Source organism: Coregonus lavaretus (genome assembly GCF_964263955.1).
Source record: "Coregonus lavaretus genome assembly, chromosome: 39".
In the NCBI taxonomy this organism is placed as follows: Eukaryota; Metazoa; Chordata; class Actinopteri; order Salmoniformes; family Salmonidae; genus Coregonus; species Coregonus lavaretus.
Genome location: NC_140026.1, coordinates 7,102,333 through 7,117,507, shown reverse-complemented (window position 1 = coordinate 7,117,507; position 15,175 = coordinate 7,102,333). Strand labels below are relative to the sequence as shown.

The window sequence follows — 15,175 nt, the reverse complement described above, 5'->3', positions numbered from 1 at the left end:
CACACACGCGTGGACACACAAAGTATCTTAAACTCAGTGAAATGGCGTTGCCACAAACAGATATTGAGACGAGCGAGATGCAAGACTTCAACTCTCACACAGTCACACACAGTATATGTGCATGGGTTCGCGTCAAGCTGTTATAGCACGGTAGCCAGGGCACCAAAACAGCGGAACACTCTTAGTTGTTGCGTAAATTAACCCACTAATATGTTTACTTTCTGCATCTACGCCATATCACTGAGTCTACCTTTAAGTTATTATTGATTTGTTTGAGGTATTCATTTTGATAATATTAATTATATAATAATGTACACAATGATGACTGTACAAAATGTGTATCTGTCTATTTACCACTGAGGGCAGGAACCCACAGGAAGTGGTGCTGCTCGGAGGCAACAGTGGCACAAGAGAGAGGGAGTCGTGGGTTGGTGGTATTTTTTTGTTTTTTTTTGGGGGGGGGGAGTGTTAAAAACACTTCTTTATGCTGCAGTATAATTATCCTATTTAGATTTTGAAGCCCCAGATAGTGTAGACCTGCTGCTGCAGGGTTGTTGTGATTGTGTATGGTCAGCATTTATATATTTTAGGCAAAGAATGTGAAAAATAACCAGGAACAGAAACATTTGAAGCTTGATGAAGATGTACTTTATCTACACAAAAAAAAAACTGTTAGAAAACACTTTTGATACACGTTTTAAATAGCCACTTACAAACAAGCTTACTCAGTGTAAAATGTATAATTCAAGAGAATGGCAATTTAATGTGCATTGCATTCATGGTGTTTGTTTTTGACACCGTTGATGTCGTCATGTTTGTCGCTGAATTATGAATGTTTAGCATTAACACCATCTTAAGTTAACACACATTATCATCTTGTACATCCTGTCCCTTTGAGTTGCCTCTTCAATTCCACATATATGGTTTCTGTATCTATGTGTGAAATCTGTAAACAGACAGTAGGCCTACTTATGTGGTAAATTACCACAGGGTTCAGGCAATCAGATGTAGTTTGTTTAAACGTCATCTCTCTCTACCATGAAATGTATCACTGTCTTACAGGTGCTGGTTCTCAGCATCTGTGAAAGCTCTCACCGACGCTGCTCTGTCTGCCGACAAGGGGGATTTATCCAAGTAGAAACTTCAAAGTTCTAGAACAGCACCTTGTTTTAAAAACATAGATAACATTTCTGTATAACTCCAATGCTAAAAGACCCATAGTCCTAGTACCGGGGTGTGGGTAAAATCACTGAGGAAGCCAAGCCAGGGGAAAAAAGCCATATTACAACCTATGTTGTGATAATTACATTGTTTGCTCTATAATCTGTTAGTTCATATGCCTTGTGACCGTGATATATAGGTCTAAGGACGGGACAATAAGACACAGTGGCTGAATAAAATCAACCACACCTTTGTTTTATCACAAAACATGAGAGCAACATCTGCCCGGTGATTACCTCTCACTTTTAGTTATTTGAAAAGGAAATAATCTGTCACGATCGAGGTAAGGAGTAGACCAAGGCGCAGCGTGATGAACAAACATACTTTAATTAGTTAAAGTTTAAACTCAATACAAAACAAGAAACGACTCGTGACGTCCAACGGTATCAATGACCGAACACGGAACAAAAACCCACAACCACAAAGGGAAAACATACAGTTTAAATATGGCTCCCAATCAGAGACAACCAGCCAACAGCTGACACTCGTTGCCTCTGATTGGGAGTCACTCAGGCAAAACATAGAAATCAACACAACAGAATACCAACATAGAAATACACACATAGAATGAACACACCCTGGCTCAACATAATGAGTCCCAGAGCCAGGGTGTGACATAATCTCCCAAATATCACTATTTCTAAAACAAGCCATAGAAAGTTGGTTGCAATTTCAATTGAATCCTCCAGAAACGACAGAACAAATAATGCAACAAATATTGTGGTTAAACTCAAATATACTAATTCATTAAAAAAACTTTTTTTTGGGACAAAAAAAAAAGAAGGTATAATCTTCGTAAATGATATCATCAGTAGGACTGGTGGAGTTATGTCGCACATGCAGCTAACAAAAACATATGGAAACGTCTGCTCTACCCAAAACACATACAGAGACAGAGGGGCGCTGTTTCGCTTCGCTCGGAGATACTGTAAATTCCGGCTCTTGCGAATTGAAGGAACATTTTGACACACACAGACACGAAAGATCAATTCTTTTATATATATATTTTTTTTTTTGGGGGTCAATGTTTTGTGGAATCCTGCCTTCCTTTGGCATCCATGAATACATGCCACTGCATAGTCCGAAACTTCAGTATGAGAACCAACTGATTGCACATGGATGATCCAATAACTTAACACAATGGGTGCTAGCTTAGCTTAGAACTACACTTTATAAATTCAATATCGCCACCATTCTATATCTTGGCAGTATATAGAACGTCCTTTAATACGATTTTACCAAAACAAGTGGCGGCCAGCGGGGTGACGGATTTGTTGTTTTTCCAATCCCAGACTGTAGCTTTAAAACTTTAAGTGTTGACGGGTGCTCTGGAGTTGTTCCCCTCAGAGTTCTGACTGTTGAGTGGGAACATCCTCGTCATGGCGTCCATATCCACCTTCCTCCTGAACGTCTCTGTGGTGAAGTAGTAGGCAAGTGGGTCCAAAATGGCGTTCAGACAGGCCACCATTAGGCTATAGTGGTATACCGACAGTAGGGAGCACGGTACCGCTTCCCTATGGACATAGAGGAGTGCCAGAGTCCCATGGTAGGGCAGGAAGCAGGCCAGAAATATCACCAGGCTGGTGGCGATCATCCTCTGGATCTTCCCAGAGTTGATAAGGTCTGTCTGCGCTACAGCGCTTCTTGTGATGGCATGTATCAACGCCCAGGAACAGACCAACATCACCACCAAGGGGATGCCGAAGCCGACGGTTAGTGTCGAGGCGACCGCCGTGGTCTGTGTGGCGTAGACCGGAAAGCTCCCGAAACAGCGGTCCACCTGGATCTCCTTGGATGCCTTGCTACGTTTCAGCCGAAAGACAGACAGAGAGAAAGGGAGAGAGAGGGGATGAGGGAGAGAGAGAGAGGGGGGAAAAGAGAAAGAGAGAGAAAGGGAGAGAAAAAGGGGGCGAGAGAGAGAGGGAGGAAGAGAGAGAGAGGTGGGGAGAGAAAGAGAGAGAAAGGGAGAGAGAGGGATTATAAAAGGATATATAAATGATACAGGGTTGGGTCTGATGTGATGTTATAGACCACTTTCTGTGTTTGCAAACATTGCTGCATGATGGCGATGTGCGCAAGTTGGTGGCAGAACAAGGGGGAGTTCTTATAGAACGCCAGCAAAAAAAGCCTCTATTTACATGTTGCTAATGGGTGCATTTCACACTGCTTTTGGATTATAATTGGATTTTAATGCTCGTATGAATGTCCTGCTTAATATAATGTTTGTGTCATCATCGCAAAGCAACTGCATTATACTTAAAAAACACTTCAACTTCAACCAGTAAAATGGCTCTTTAGCTAGCTTTTGCTACAGCTTATATCAATGAGCGTTAGCATTCTAGCTAACAACTGCTGCATCCAAAATAGTTATTTTGCAAAGATCAGAACCAAATATAATCTTAGCGACTGCTCAAGCAAGAATACAAATATCATCGTAAGCGCATGAGAACTCCAAAAAGTGATTTTGTTTAGAAGTAATAAAAAAGTTAATCTAGGCTGTGTTGAATGGATGGCGATGGCTTTCTTACTGCTGCCAAGAGTTGCGCGCATCTGTGTGTGACGTAAATGTGTCATGTACTGGAAAAGGGTCTATAGGGCAATGGGTTTTTGTGACCTGACCAGGAGAATACCTGGGTCCTAGTTGCCTGACCAGGATAATATCTGGGTCCTAGTTGACCTGACCAAGAGAATACCTGGGTCCTCCCTGACATGACCAGGAGAATATCTGGGTCCTAGTTGACCTGACCAGGAGAATATCTGGGTCCTAGTTAACCTGACCAGGAGAATACCTGGGTCCTAGTTGCCTGACCAGGATAATATCTGGGTCCTAGTTGACCTGACCAAGAGAATACCTGGGTCCTCCCTGACATGACCAGGAGAATATCTGGGTCCTAGTTGACCTGACCAGGAGAATATCTGGGTCCTAGTTAACCTGACCAGGAGAATATCTGGGTCGTAGTTGACCTGACCAGGAGAATATCTGGGTCTTGGTTGACCTGACCAGCATAATATTTTGGTCCTAGTTTACCTGACCAGGAGAATAACTGAGTCCTAGTTGACCTGACCAGGAGAATATCTGAGTCCTAGTTGACCTGACCAGGAGAATATCTGGGTCCTAGTTGACCTGACCAGGAGAATATCTGAGTCCTAGTTGACCTGACCAGGAGAATATCTGGGTCCTAGTTGACCTGACCAGGAGAATATCTGGGTCGTAGTTGACCTGACCAGGAGAATATCTGGGTCCTAGTTGACCTGACCAGGAGAATATCTGGGTCGTAGTTGTACCTGCGTTTGGAGATGTAGATGGGGAGGCTGGCTCCGATGGTAAGCCCCCACACACCGAGGCAGACCAGCGGGGCTTTCTTTCGGCCCTCCCGAACCCGGCAAGACATGGGGAAACACACAGCTACACAACGGTCGAAACACATGCAGGTGAGGAGAAAGATGCTGCCATACATGTTGACCAGCAGAACCAGGCCCACCCCTGGAATAAATGCATTAATGAATCTATGAATCAATGAATGAATGCATGAATGGAGGAAAATAAAACCTTTACTGCCCCAATGGGAATTAGTTTTACACGTCATAAGAAAAGCAATTAATATTATCTATATAAAAAAACATCACACGGACAGACAAAACAGAGAGTGCAACATTTAACATTCAACTACAAAAATCCTAGGTTGTAGATTCCTAGAAAAATACCAAAAGCCTAGTCAATATTCAAATATTTACAATAGCCTGAGTGCCAGTCTGTTTGTGCTATTATTCCAAATCATTGTGACTCATTGTCGTGCTTAACATGTTTGGCTTGACAATGACATCAATGAGTTGACATGATAGCACAAACAGATATTGTGACTAAGCTAACATAACAGCATAGAGTCAACCTTTATCTTCACACAGGACCTGAGGTAACCCGGACAAGCCTTTACCTTCAAACAGGACCTGATGTAACCTGGACAAACATATACCTTCACAAAGGACCTCGGGTAACCTGAACAAGCTTTTACCTTCACACAGGACCTGAGGTAACTGAGGTAACTCAGACAAGCCTTTACCTTCACACAGGACCTGAGGTAACTGAGGTAACTCAGACAAGCCTTAACCTTCACACAGGACCTGAGGTAACTCAGACAAACCTTTACCTTCACAGAGGACCTGAGATAACCCATGCATCCCCAGATGGTAGTAGATCCTCAGGGGCAGAGTCAGGACCAGGAGGAGGTCTGCGATGGCTAGGTTGATCATGTAGACAGTGGTGTGAGACCACGACTTGGTGTAGCAGAAGAACACCACCAGTGCTGTGAGAATAATCATGAGAAAAAATCAAATGGATATATTGTAACATAATGAAGGCGCAGCATTGTATTGGCGTGCCTGTCTGGCTACTAAAGACATGCCATTCAGACATAAAACAAAGCTTCAGTTGCAATTTAAGTGAGTTATGGCCTGCTCCAAACGCCTTTTCATTGATATAGGCAAGAAGATGATAATTTAGGCACATTCTGTCCCTATACCTGTGAGGTTGAGGATGAGGCCAACCATGAAGACCATGGAGTAGACCCCGACAAAGATCCAGTTACTCTGGGGCTCTGTGCAGTTATGAGTGGTGTTGATGGTCATGGCTACTTTTTTTGTTGTTTCTGAGGAGAGAGAGGGAAAGAGAGAGAGACAGAGAGAGACAGAGAGAGAGACAGAGAGAGACAGAGAGAGAGAGAGAGAGAGACAGAGAGAGACAGAGAGAGAGAGAGAGAGAGAGAGAGAGAGAGACAGAGAGAGACAGAGAGAGAGAGAGAGAGAGAGACAGAGAGAGACAGAGAGAGGAGAGAGAGAGAGAGAGAGCAAGAGAGAGAGAGAGAGAGAGAGAGAGAGAGAGAGAGAGAGAGAGAGAGAGAGAGAGAGAGAGAGAGAGAGAGAGAGGGCGGGCGGGCGGGAAAGAGACTGATTAGCAGGCTATAGAAATGATCCAGGATTGTGTCTGTTATGATGTTATAGGACCAAGAGTATTTTCTGACCATGTTTCCTGAGCAGGAACAACTCTGGACCCTATAGTTGTACCCTACTTTAGGGCATCCTCTCCTTCTAATATGGGACTAATCCAGAACTGGGACACCAGGTGAGTGCAATTAACTACCAGGTAGAAACACAAAACAGAAGTGTTTGGGCCCTCCAGGACCGCAAATGAACAGAAGAATCCCAAAATCCCATCCTGTCCTCTGCAGATGCCAACCAAGGCGATTGCACAGAGATGGGAGATAGGGTGAAAGAGAGAGAGGTGTCAAAACCAAGACATCCAATGAGGTGGGCTTCCTGAAGTACAACGCCACTGAGCGAAACAAGTGTGAAAGCCTTGCTGTCTGTCTGATTCTTTCTCCATTCCCCTCTTTCCTCTCTCTCTTTCTTTGTCCTTTCTCAATTTCTCTCTTTCTTCATGTCTCTGTCTCACACTTGCAAAACACCTTTTCCTGTCCTGATCTGTATTGTACCGGTCCTCTGTAGTTATTGTGAAATAGGCACCATTTCCCTAACCGTCTGTCTGCGTATTTTTTGCCTGTCTCAATTGTATCCCCTGGTCGACACTACACAAAGACTGCAAATGGCACCCTATTTAGTTTGGGCTTTGGTCAAAAGTAGTGCACTATAAGGGAATAGTGTGCCATTTGGGAGGCTGGGATGCAGAACTATTTTCACTGTTGTCGTCTTATGCATGCAAAGAGGGTAAAACTGCTGATGAAATAAGGAAGCTGAACAGCCAGTCGGTGAGGGAGGAAGTTCTTTTTAACGCTTCAAAGATTTGTGTCTGACAGACTGATAGACCCTGCTCGTGTACCAGAACCTCTATCATATTTCAGTTTCAGATATTAATTTTGCCTTCACCAAAGAGGAACAAGAAGTCGTTTTGTCCACTTTTATTCTGACTTCTGTGAAAGCTAAATAAATGCCTTCATTGATCAAATCAAATCAAATCAAATTGTATTTGCCAAATGCGCCGAATAAAACAGGTGTAGACATTACCGTGAAATGCTTACTTACAGCCCTTAACCAACAATGCATTTATTTCTTAATAAAAAAGTAAAATAAAACAACAACAACAAAAAAGTGTTGAGAAAAAAAGAGCAGAAGTAAAATAAAATAACAGTAGGGAGGCTATATATACAGGGGGTACCGGTGCAGAGTCAATGTGCGGGGGCACCGGCTAGTTGAGGTAGTTGAGGTAATATGTACATGTGGGTAGAGTTAAAGTGACTATGTATAAATAATTAACAGAGTAGCAGCAGCGTAAAAAGATGGGGTGGGGGTGCAAATAGTCCGGGTAGCCATGATTAGCTGTTCAGGAGTCTTATGGCTTGGGGGTAGAAGCTGTTGAGAAGCCTTTTGGACCTAGAGAAGCCTTTTGGACCTTTTGGATGTCTCTATGGAAGGCGTGAAACTACATTTCCCCAGTAAAAGCAAAAACAGACACATGGCTGCTAGCATTGCAGAACATTTGAGAAATGAATATATAACGTTATGCGTATATCTTTTGAAAATATATTTTATTTCTTTGTGCATGTAATTATTTTGTAATGTATATAGCACATTTGCATTCACTATTCAGTCACCTCAATTGCAATGGTATCTGTAACTGTATTTTCTACGAGAGAGAGAGAGTAAAACAAAAAAACTCTGCATGAAGCCTTCTCACTCCCTCCATTTTCTCCTTCTCTCAATAACAGTAGTCGAGGCACAATTACACACACAGGTGACCAAGTTATCCTGTTACCCCGTCTGTTATTGGTGTAGTCAGGAAGCATCATTGATGTTTGGAAGGATACAGTCACAGTACCAGTGTGAAGTGGATGTGATGTTGATATGAACACACGCAGACTAGATTAATACACTGTGGGATATTCTGAGGAACACTCACCTGTTTGATGCTTGTGAGTGGGTATTTTGATTGCGATTGTCTTGAGTTCCAAATACAGTTCCTTTGTCAGGAAATGAAAGCATGAGGGATGATGAGGCCCCTCTCTCTCTCTCTCTCTCTCCCTCTCTCTCTCTCTCTCTCTCTCTCTCTCTCTCTCTCTCTCTCTCTCTCTCTCTCTCCCTCTCTCTCTTCTTGTTTTCTCTATCCGTCTCTCTCTCTTTCGCTTCTCTCACTCTATCCATATCTGTGTTACTGAATGTATGTCTCTCTGTATGTGACATGACTGACACTGTTTATTTTCTGCATTTATAGGGGGAAGCTCTCGATATATTCACACAAACCACACACAAACACTCACACACTCTGTTACAGTCCATATAAAGGGCCTGCACTGACACTCTGCCAGAAAAAGCCACTGACTTTTACGTGACTGGAAAGAGAAGGAGAGGGCATTTAAATTCACATGACAAGGCTACTGTTAATCATGACATTGCTATAATTTGGTTAAGAAAAACAATGTTTTTAAATCTATGAAATATTTTTGTGTACATCCGATTTGAACATTATCCGTATTAAAATACTTTTAATTTGAACGTTTTATTACATATATTATTTAGGCTAACATTTCGAAAACCTTCGACCAAACCAGAAAAAATATTTTCTACAGTTATTACAATGTAACAAATAACAGTTACAATGTACTTTACTCCCACTAAGAGTTGTATACCTTACCCTAACGAATCTAGGTACGGACCTCGTGGCGCAACGGTAGCGCGTCTGACTCCAGATCAGAAGGTTGCGTGTTCAAATCACGTCGGGGTCAAATTATTTTACTCAGATTATCTTTCCCTTGTAAACTGTATGGAATACCATCGATTCATTTTTGCTGTGATTACGTTATGAATGGTGATACGAATGGTGATAAAACATATATCAATTATATTGAATAAACTCCAACTGTGAGCATATCATCTATTTACAATTTAGCCTATACTATTTCGATGAAAAAAAGTATAACAACCAAATCAACGTTTATTCATCACTTATACAGGATACAGCAAGCAGGTGTAAATGGTACTGTGAAATGCTTAGGAGGAGCTAGCAAAGCTGGCACCTTCTCCATCAGCGCGATCTTGTATATCAGGGTGTATCAAAAACAAGTGGTCCACAACAATGTGTTTTTTAAGGCTGTAATATGTATTGTCAATTAGTGTAATATTGTGGAGTGACATTTCATAAACATTTCGAACTTTAACTCTTATTCTACTAGAACAAAGTCCCTCTCTCTATGGACCTTGAGTTTGTCCACTAGACCAACTGTCAAAAAGGGAGATGTATTGATCTATTGTCATGTACTGGGTTGGGGGTTTCTCCATGGGTTGTTTACAGTATATAGGCTTAGACATACTAGAACAGACAAAGTCCCTGCTCTGTGGATCTTGGATGGCACACAGTGTCATAAATAGTTTAGTTTTTTAGGATCCCAATTAGCTGTTGTAAATGCAGTAGCTACTCTTCCTGCATGGGGTCCAAAAGATATATATATATGTGTATCTATCTCTCTGGGTAGCCTACACACAACTTGGCGACAATGGAAACTGCTGGAGTTGTTTCATGTATAGAACACGGATAAATGGCAGGTATGCGGTATCTGTGTATTAATCAGAACACTGGGGTCATTCACCATAGCTACTGTTAAGAAGTAATCTAGTGTTATGGCTGGGGGATTCGGTGTGTGCTTCATCTGCTTGTCTGTGAGTGTGTGTGCGTGTGTGCATGAGTACACGAGTGTTAGGAGTAGGCTTGTGTGTATGAGTGTGTGTTTCCATGAGTGTGTGTGTGTGTGTGTGTGTGTGTGTGTGTGTGTGTGTGTGTGTGTGTGTGTGTGTGTGTGTGTGTGTGTGTGTGTGTGTGTGCTTGTCAAGTGTATACACTCCAACTGTGAACATATTGTTTACTTACAATTTAGCCTTCAAATATTTTCATGAGAAAAGAATAACTAGGACATGTCAAAAACAAAATAAAGAAGAAGAAGAAACTAAAACATTTTTCAGTCTTTATTACAAAATAAAACAAATTCAAATCTGCATAGAATTAAATTAAAACATGAGAAACATACAATTGACAGAACAAGCAAATGTCATACCTATACAAACTTGACTATAGGCTACATATTACAATCACTGATGTGTTTTAATAGCCTACACTAAGCAGTCTAGGTATATTATAAATAGGCCCCAGAGCAAAGATAAAGTGAATATAACCACTCTTCAATAACCATTAATTCCTCTTGATGAAGGATAGTATAAGGGTGGGGTTGCTGCGGTCAGCTCTTTACGGTCCTCAAGTGGTCGTGGTTGAAAAATGGTCACAGTCGATGGTCATCATGGATCATCACATTTCCTACTGGCAGGAGATAAAGGTCAAAGGTTAGGTGAATACTTTCTTTCTTACTCCCTCCCCCTCCCCCTCCCCCTTCTCTTCTCACTCTCCCCCTCCCCCTCCCCTCCCCTTCCCCGTCTCTCACCTCCTTTCCGCCACAGGTACCACAGAGGCATCCGAACAGTCCGTTGACCATCTGTATTCCACACAGCACCAGCTCCAGGCTAGCAGCCACCAGTAGAGTGGAAAACAGGCCGATGTTAAACTGCACAACATCCTCTGGCTCTTTACAAGTATTCCAGAGTTCACTATCGCCCAGGTAATTGCCGCTGCTGCAACGATGAACAATCAAGCAATCATTCAATCAATCAAGCAAGCAATCAATTGTATTGATATTTTTACATCGGCAGGCATCATAAAGTTATTTACAGTAGCCAGGCATAGTATCCAAAGAGATATAAATAATACATTTTTGTCATTTAGCAGACGCTCTTATCCAGAGCGACTTACAGTTAGTGAATACATATATATATTTTTATACTAGCCCCCCGTGGGAAACGAACCCACAACCCTGGCGTTGCAAACGCCATGCTCTATCAACTGAGCTACATCCCTGCCGGCCATTCCCTCCCCTACCCTGGACGACGCTGGGCCAATTGTGCGCCGCCCATGAGTCTCCCGGTCACGGCCGGCTGCGACAGAGCCTGGATTCGAACCATGATCTCTAGTGGCACAGTTAGCACTGCGATGCGGCGCCTTAGACCACTGCGCCACTCAGGAGACATAATAATAATTTGTGTTATCATTAAAAAGCAGTATTTGACCTCAATGGGACTACCTGGTTAAATAAAGCTGGGGAAAAAGTTATAAAAATACGTACTTGTTCATGAAGGGCCTCCCCCAATTTGGAACTGTTTCACCTGGAGCCAAGAATAAGCAGACAGGCCCGTTGGCCAGGACCAGGGCAGACGTAGCCAAACTGTACAGCGCTCCAACAACCCCAGCAGCAGCAAACCCAATGGACAGGAACATCTGAAAAGAAGAGACACAGACAGGGGTCAGAGGTCAGAGAGGTTAGGGAGGAGGTCAGGGGAAGAGAAGGGAGATTTTATTGTAGATGTTAGCTTTTTTGTGTGTATTTACCACCTGGAAAATAGGTTTTGTTCTTAATTAGGCTTCTACAAACTCGTTTTAAATATAGGATGACAAATACATCTAATCCAAGGCTGGTGTGTTTCTGACCCAAGAGTTTATGTTAGATTGGTTCCTTGAGTAATCTAAAACTTTTTACAAATGTGCTTTCATTGGGAAATTAGACTGACCCATAATGTAACATTGTGGGCCAACATCAGACAGAACCATAAACAGACAGTTTGTTATCTCCTGACATTACACACGTAGAGGGTGGTGAAGTGATTATAATATGACATTTAGCAGACACTTTTTTCCAAAGCCACTTACAGTCATGTGTGCATAAATTTTTTACATATGGGTGGTCCCGGGGCTCAAACCCACTACCTTGGCGTTACAAGCGCCATGCTCTACCAATTGAGCTACAAAGGACCGCAAGGTGTCAAGGTGTTTTTCGTTATTGCACTATTGTGATGAATTTATAATACACAAGCTGTCATTGGCCCACCCATAGGCCCAAACCACCACCCTCATGTTGTGTGGTGCAGTAGAGAGAATGAAACTGATACAGGTTTAGATATTTACTCATCCCTTTAATGGTTAAGGTTAGGATTGGGGGGAGGGTAATCTGATCCTAGATCTGTGGTTAGGGGACTGTTGTTCGACTTACCCCACAGCGGTTGGCACAGCAACCATTACTGCTGGTCAGGTGGATGTGGATGGCTGGAATAAGGCACTAAAGATATATATATATATATATATAGAGAGAGAGAGAGAGAGAGAGAGAGAGAGAGAGAGAGAGAGAGAGAGAGAGAGAGAGAGAGAGAGAGAGAGAGAGAGAGAGAGAGAGAGAGATAAAACACTTCTTCACAATTATTTTGTCTTGGAGTAGCATATTGAGACAGCATATTTCACATGTATAGATCCATTCAGCATTCAGATGAATTTACACTTAGGAAACTGTTGATCATGAAAAGGGTACATTTTATTGTATTTTTATACATCTAAAAATGACTACACAAACCTGTGATCATGGTGTGACCAATTGTCTATAGAATCAGCATGTCTAAACCAAGATTGGGGTCAATTCCATTTCAATTCAGTCAATATTGTTTTTCAATAAGGAACTTTGGAGTTGAAATTTCAGTTCATTTTCTGAATTAAAATGGAACTGACCTAAACACTGGTCTTCTAAACCAATCATGTTACATAATGTTCAAAATTAAACCAATCATGTCACGTAATGGCCAAAATTAAACCAATCATGTCACATAATGTTCAACATTAAACCAATCATGTCACATAATGGTCAAAATTAAAAGAATCATATTGTAGTATGGTCAAAATTAAACTAATAATGTTAGGTAATGGTCAAAATGAAACCAACCATGTTACAAAATGGTCAAAATTAAACTCACCATGAGTCCGCCACCGATGAACCCTCCCATATATTTAACCTCATCTGTGATCCGGTCTCCCTTCCCTTCTCTTTCTTCCTCAGCGTAATTCGTCTTCCAGCCGGGGAAGAACGCAATGATGTTACAGATGATTGAGACCCCCGCCAAGATGTAGAGCGGGATCGCGATGACTTTAGAGCACTTTCCTGTACACATGTTGCTGGTTGTACGGTTTCTTCAACGTTGAAAAGCTCAAGAATGTTGCGTAGATAATTCAAGACTCTATTTGGTTTCCTCGTAGAAAGAGATATGAGAAGAATTCAGAAGTTGAAAATAATTTATAGACTACTCCTCCTTCGCTCTCTTCTCAGCCTAGGTCTAGCATGGGTCTAGTGATGGAGGCGAAGCTACTTAAATCCTGAGGTGAAGGTTAGCTCGGTAGAGGAGGGGTTAGTTAGGCGATAAGACTGGCTCCACACCCCAGTGATTACATCACTACATCACCTTTAGTTGGCCTGAGCGTTGAGTCATAAAACAGGATTATTTTCGTCCACTTTGTATTTAACCGCTATTTATCAAGGAAGTTCCATTGAGGGCAGAAGACCTCTTTTAGGAGGGAGACCTAGAACAAGAGGTCAGCTCAATAAAGAAACACATACAGTGTGTATAGAGTTAGCTGTTCTAGAACAAAGCCGTTCTATGTATGCCAGAAGGTACCAGGTTAAGAGCATTATCTATTTGATTTAAACCTTTATTTAACTAGGCAAGTCAGTTAAGAACTAATTCTTATTTACAATGACGGCCTACCAAAAGGCAAAAGGCCTGCGGGGACGGGGGCTGGGATTAAAAATAAAAATATAGGACAAAACCACATCACGACAAGAGAGACACCACAACACTACATAAAGAGAGACACCACAACACTACATAAAGAGAGACACCACAACACTACATAAAGAGAGACACCACAACACTACATAAAGAGAGACACCACAACACTACATAAAGAGAGACCTAAGACAACAACACAACATGGCAGCAACACAACATGACAACAACACGGTAGCGACACAACATGTCAACAACACGGTAGAAACACAACATGGTAGCAGCACAAACATGGTACAAACATTATTGGGCACAGACAACAGCACAAAGGGCAAGAAGGTCGAGACGGCAATATTGGCAAGTAACTGAAAGGTCGATGCTTTGAATCCCCTATCTTAAAATTATGTAAATTTATGTTGGGTTGGTACACAAACAGGGTTGGGGTTGCTTCACAGGTTGTCTCCTCCACACAGATGTATTTGAACAGACTATATGGATATAGGTTGGTACAGTCATAAATTAATGTTCTATCTATTGCTCTGGGTAGGCTACACCCAATATGGTGGGCCAATGGAAACTGCTGGAGTTGGTGTAGAATTTCGATGTGGCACAGAGTTCCAATGTGAAAACGGTCAATAAATTGAACATTCCAAATGGAAAATCAGATATGGACTCTTGTATTGGCTGCGGCACCCACCTCGGAACCTTTCTCATTCGGAACATTCACTGCTGTTCCACTCATTTTCAATTCAATGCTGATCTATCCATTGGTAGAAATGTTCCTGTTGAAGTTGTATATGTTAGGTGGCTAATCACTTTTAGTGGTTCAATTTGTTCAAACATCTGTAAACTTGGTAATGTCACATTTTCAACCCTGTGACATGTTCTGGAATCTGAACAGTGATAATAATGCTCAGTTTAGTAATTCAATTTGATTAAAATGTTGTCCAATGGGTAACCTTTACCTGAAGATACTCCAGAGTGTACCTATAGTTTTAGGGTATGCAGTATCTGTGTTTAATCAGAATACTATGGTCCATCACCATGGCTACTGATAAGCCGGGGGAGGGTTGGGGGATTGGGTGTGTGTTTCATCTGTGTGTCTGTGAGATGTATAATGTGACGTCAGAATCTGTGTGTCCTTGACAAGTGTGGCTATGTGTGTGTGTGTGTGTGTGTGTGTGTGTGTGTGTGTGTGTGTGTATGTTTGAACTCTGGACCCTACCTCCCGCTCATCAGAGTAGGGAACCATAATTCACTGATACAACCATATCAGACAAACACACACGCAAATGACGACCATAAA

At 42.0% G+C, this 15,175-nt stretch overlaps 2 protein-coding genes across 3 annotated transcripts; both read right to left on the bottom strand.

Annotated features, from left to right (window-relative positions):
• Positions 1-1,539: 1,539 nt before the first annotated feature.
• Positions 1,540-8,407, bottom strand: LOC311112826 (lysophosphatidic acid receptor 6-like). The gene is made up of 5 exons (XM_084155960.1): positions 8,132-8,407; positions 5,742-5,867; positions 5,370-5,525; positions 4,507-4,705; positions 1,540-3,023 (listed from the first exon to the last, which is right to left on the bottom strand). The coding sequence occupies exons 2-5, from the start codon at positions 5,845-5,847 to the stop codon at positions 2,531-2,533; spliced, it is 954 nt and encodes a 317-aa protein (XP_084012086.1). The 5' UTR covers positions 5,848-5,867; positions 8,132-8,407; the 3' UTR covers positions 1,540-2,530.
• A 1,768-nt stretch (positions 8,408-10,175) lies between these two features.
• LOC311112779 (transmembrane 4 L6 family member 4-like) lies at positions 10,176-13,399 on the bottom strand. Of its 2 annotated transcripts, none has more exons than XM_084155919.1 (5): positions 13,063-13,399; positions 12,315-12,380; positions 11,394-11,545; positions 10,659-10,845; positions 10,176-10,537 (listed from the first exon to the last, which is right to left on the bottom strand). In XM_084155919.1, exons 1-5 carry the CDS (start codon positions 13,255-13,257, stop codon positions 10,535-10,537), a joined length of 603 nt encoding a protein of 200 aa, XP_084012045.1. In that variant the 5' UTR covers positions 13,258-13,399; the 3' UTR covers positions 10,176-10,534. The 2 variants fall into 2 exon arrangements, with proteins under 2 accessions (XP_084012045.1, XP_084012044.1); XM_084155918.1 differs by having other exon boundaries at positions 10,176-10,534.
• Between the last annotated feature and the right edge of the window lie 1,776 nt (positions 13,400-15,175).

Excerpts from the sequence above, each read along its gene's own strand:
- LOC311112826 (XM_084155960.1), bottom strand. The coding sequence starts at position 5,847 with ATGACCATCAACACCACTCATAACTGCACAGAGCCCCAGAGTAACTGG. Across the intron at positions 5,526-5,741 it reads CCTCATCCTCAACCTCACAG|CACTGGTGGTGTTCTTCTGC; the intron begins GTATAGGGACAG and ends TTATTCTCACAG. Across the intron at positions 3,024-4,506 it reads ATCTACATCTCCAAACGCAG|CAAGGCATCCAAGGAGATCC; the intron begins GTACAACTACGA and ends GCTGAAACGTAG.
- LOC311112779 (XM_084155918.1), bottom strand. The coding sequence starts at position 13,257 with ATGTGTACAGGAAAGTGCTCTAAAGTCATCGCGATCCCGCTCTACATC. Across the intron at positions 12,381-13,062 it reads TCATCGGTGGCGGACTCATG|TGCCTTATTCCAGCCATCCA; the intron begins GTGAGTTTAATT and ends ATATATCTTTAG. Across the intron at positions 10,846-11,393 it reads GGGAGGCCCTTCATGAACAA|CAGCGGCAATTACCTGGGCG; the intron begins GTACGTATTTTT and ends TCATCGTTGCAG.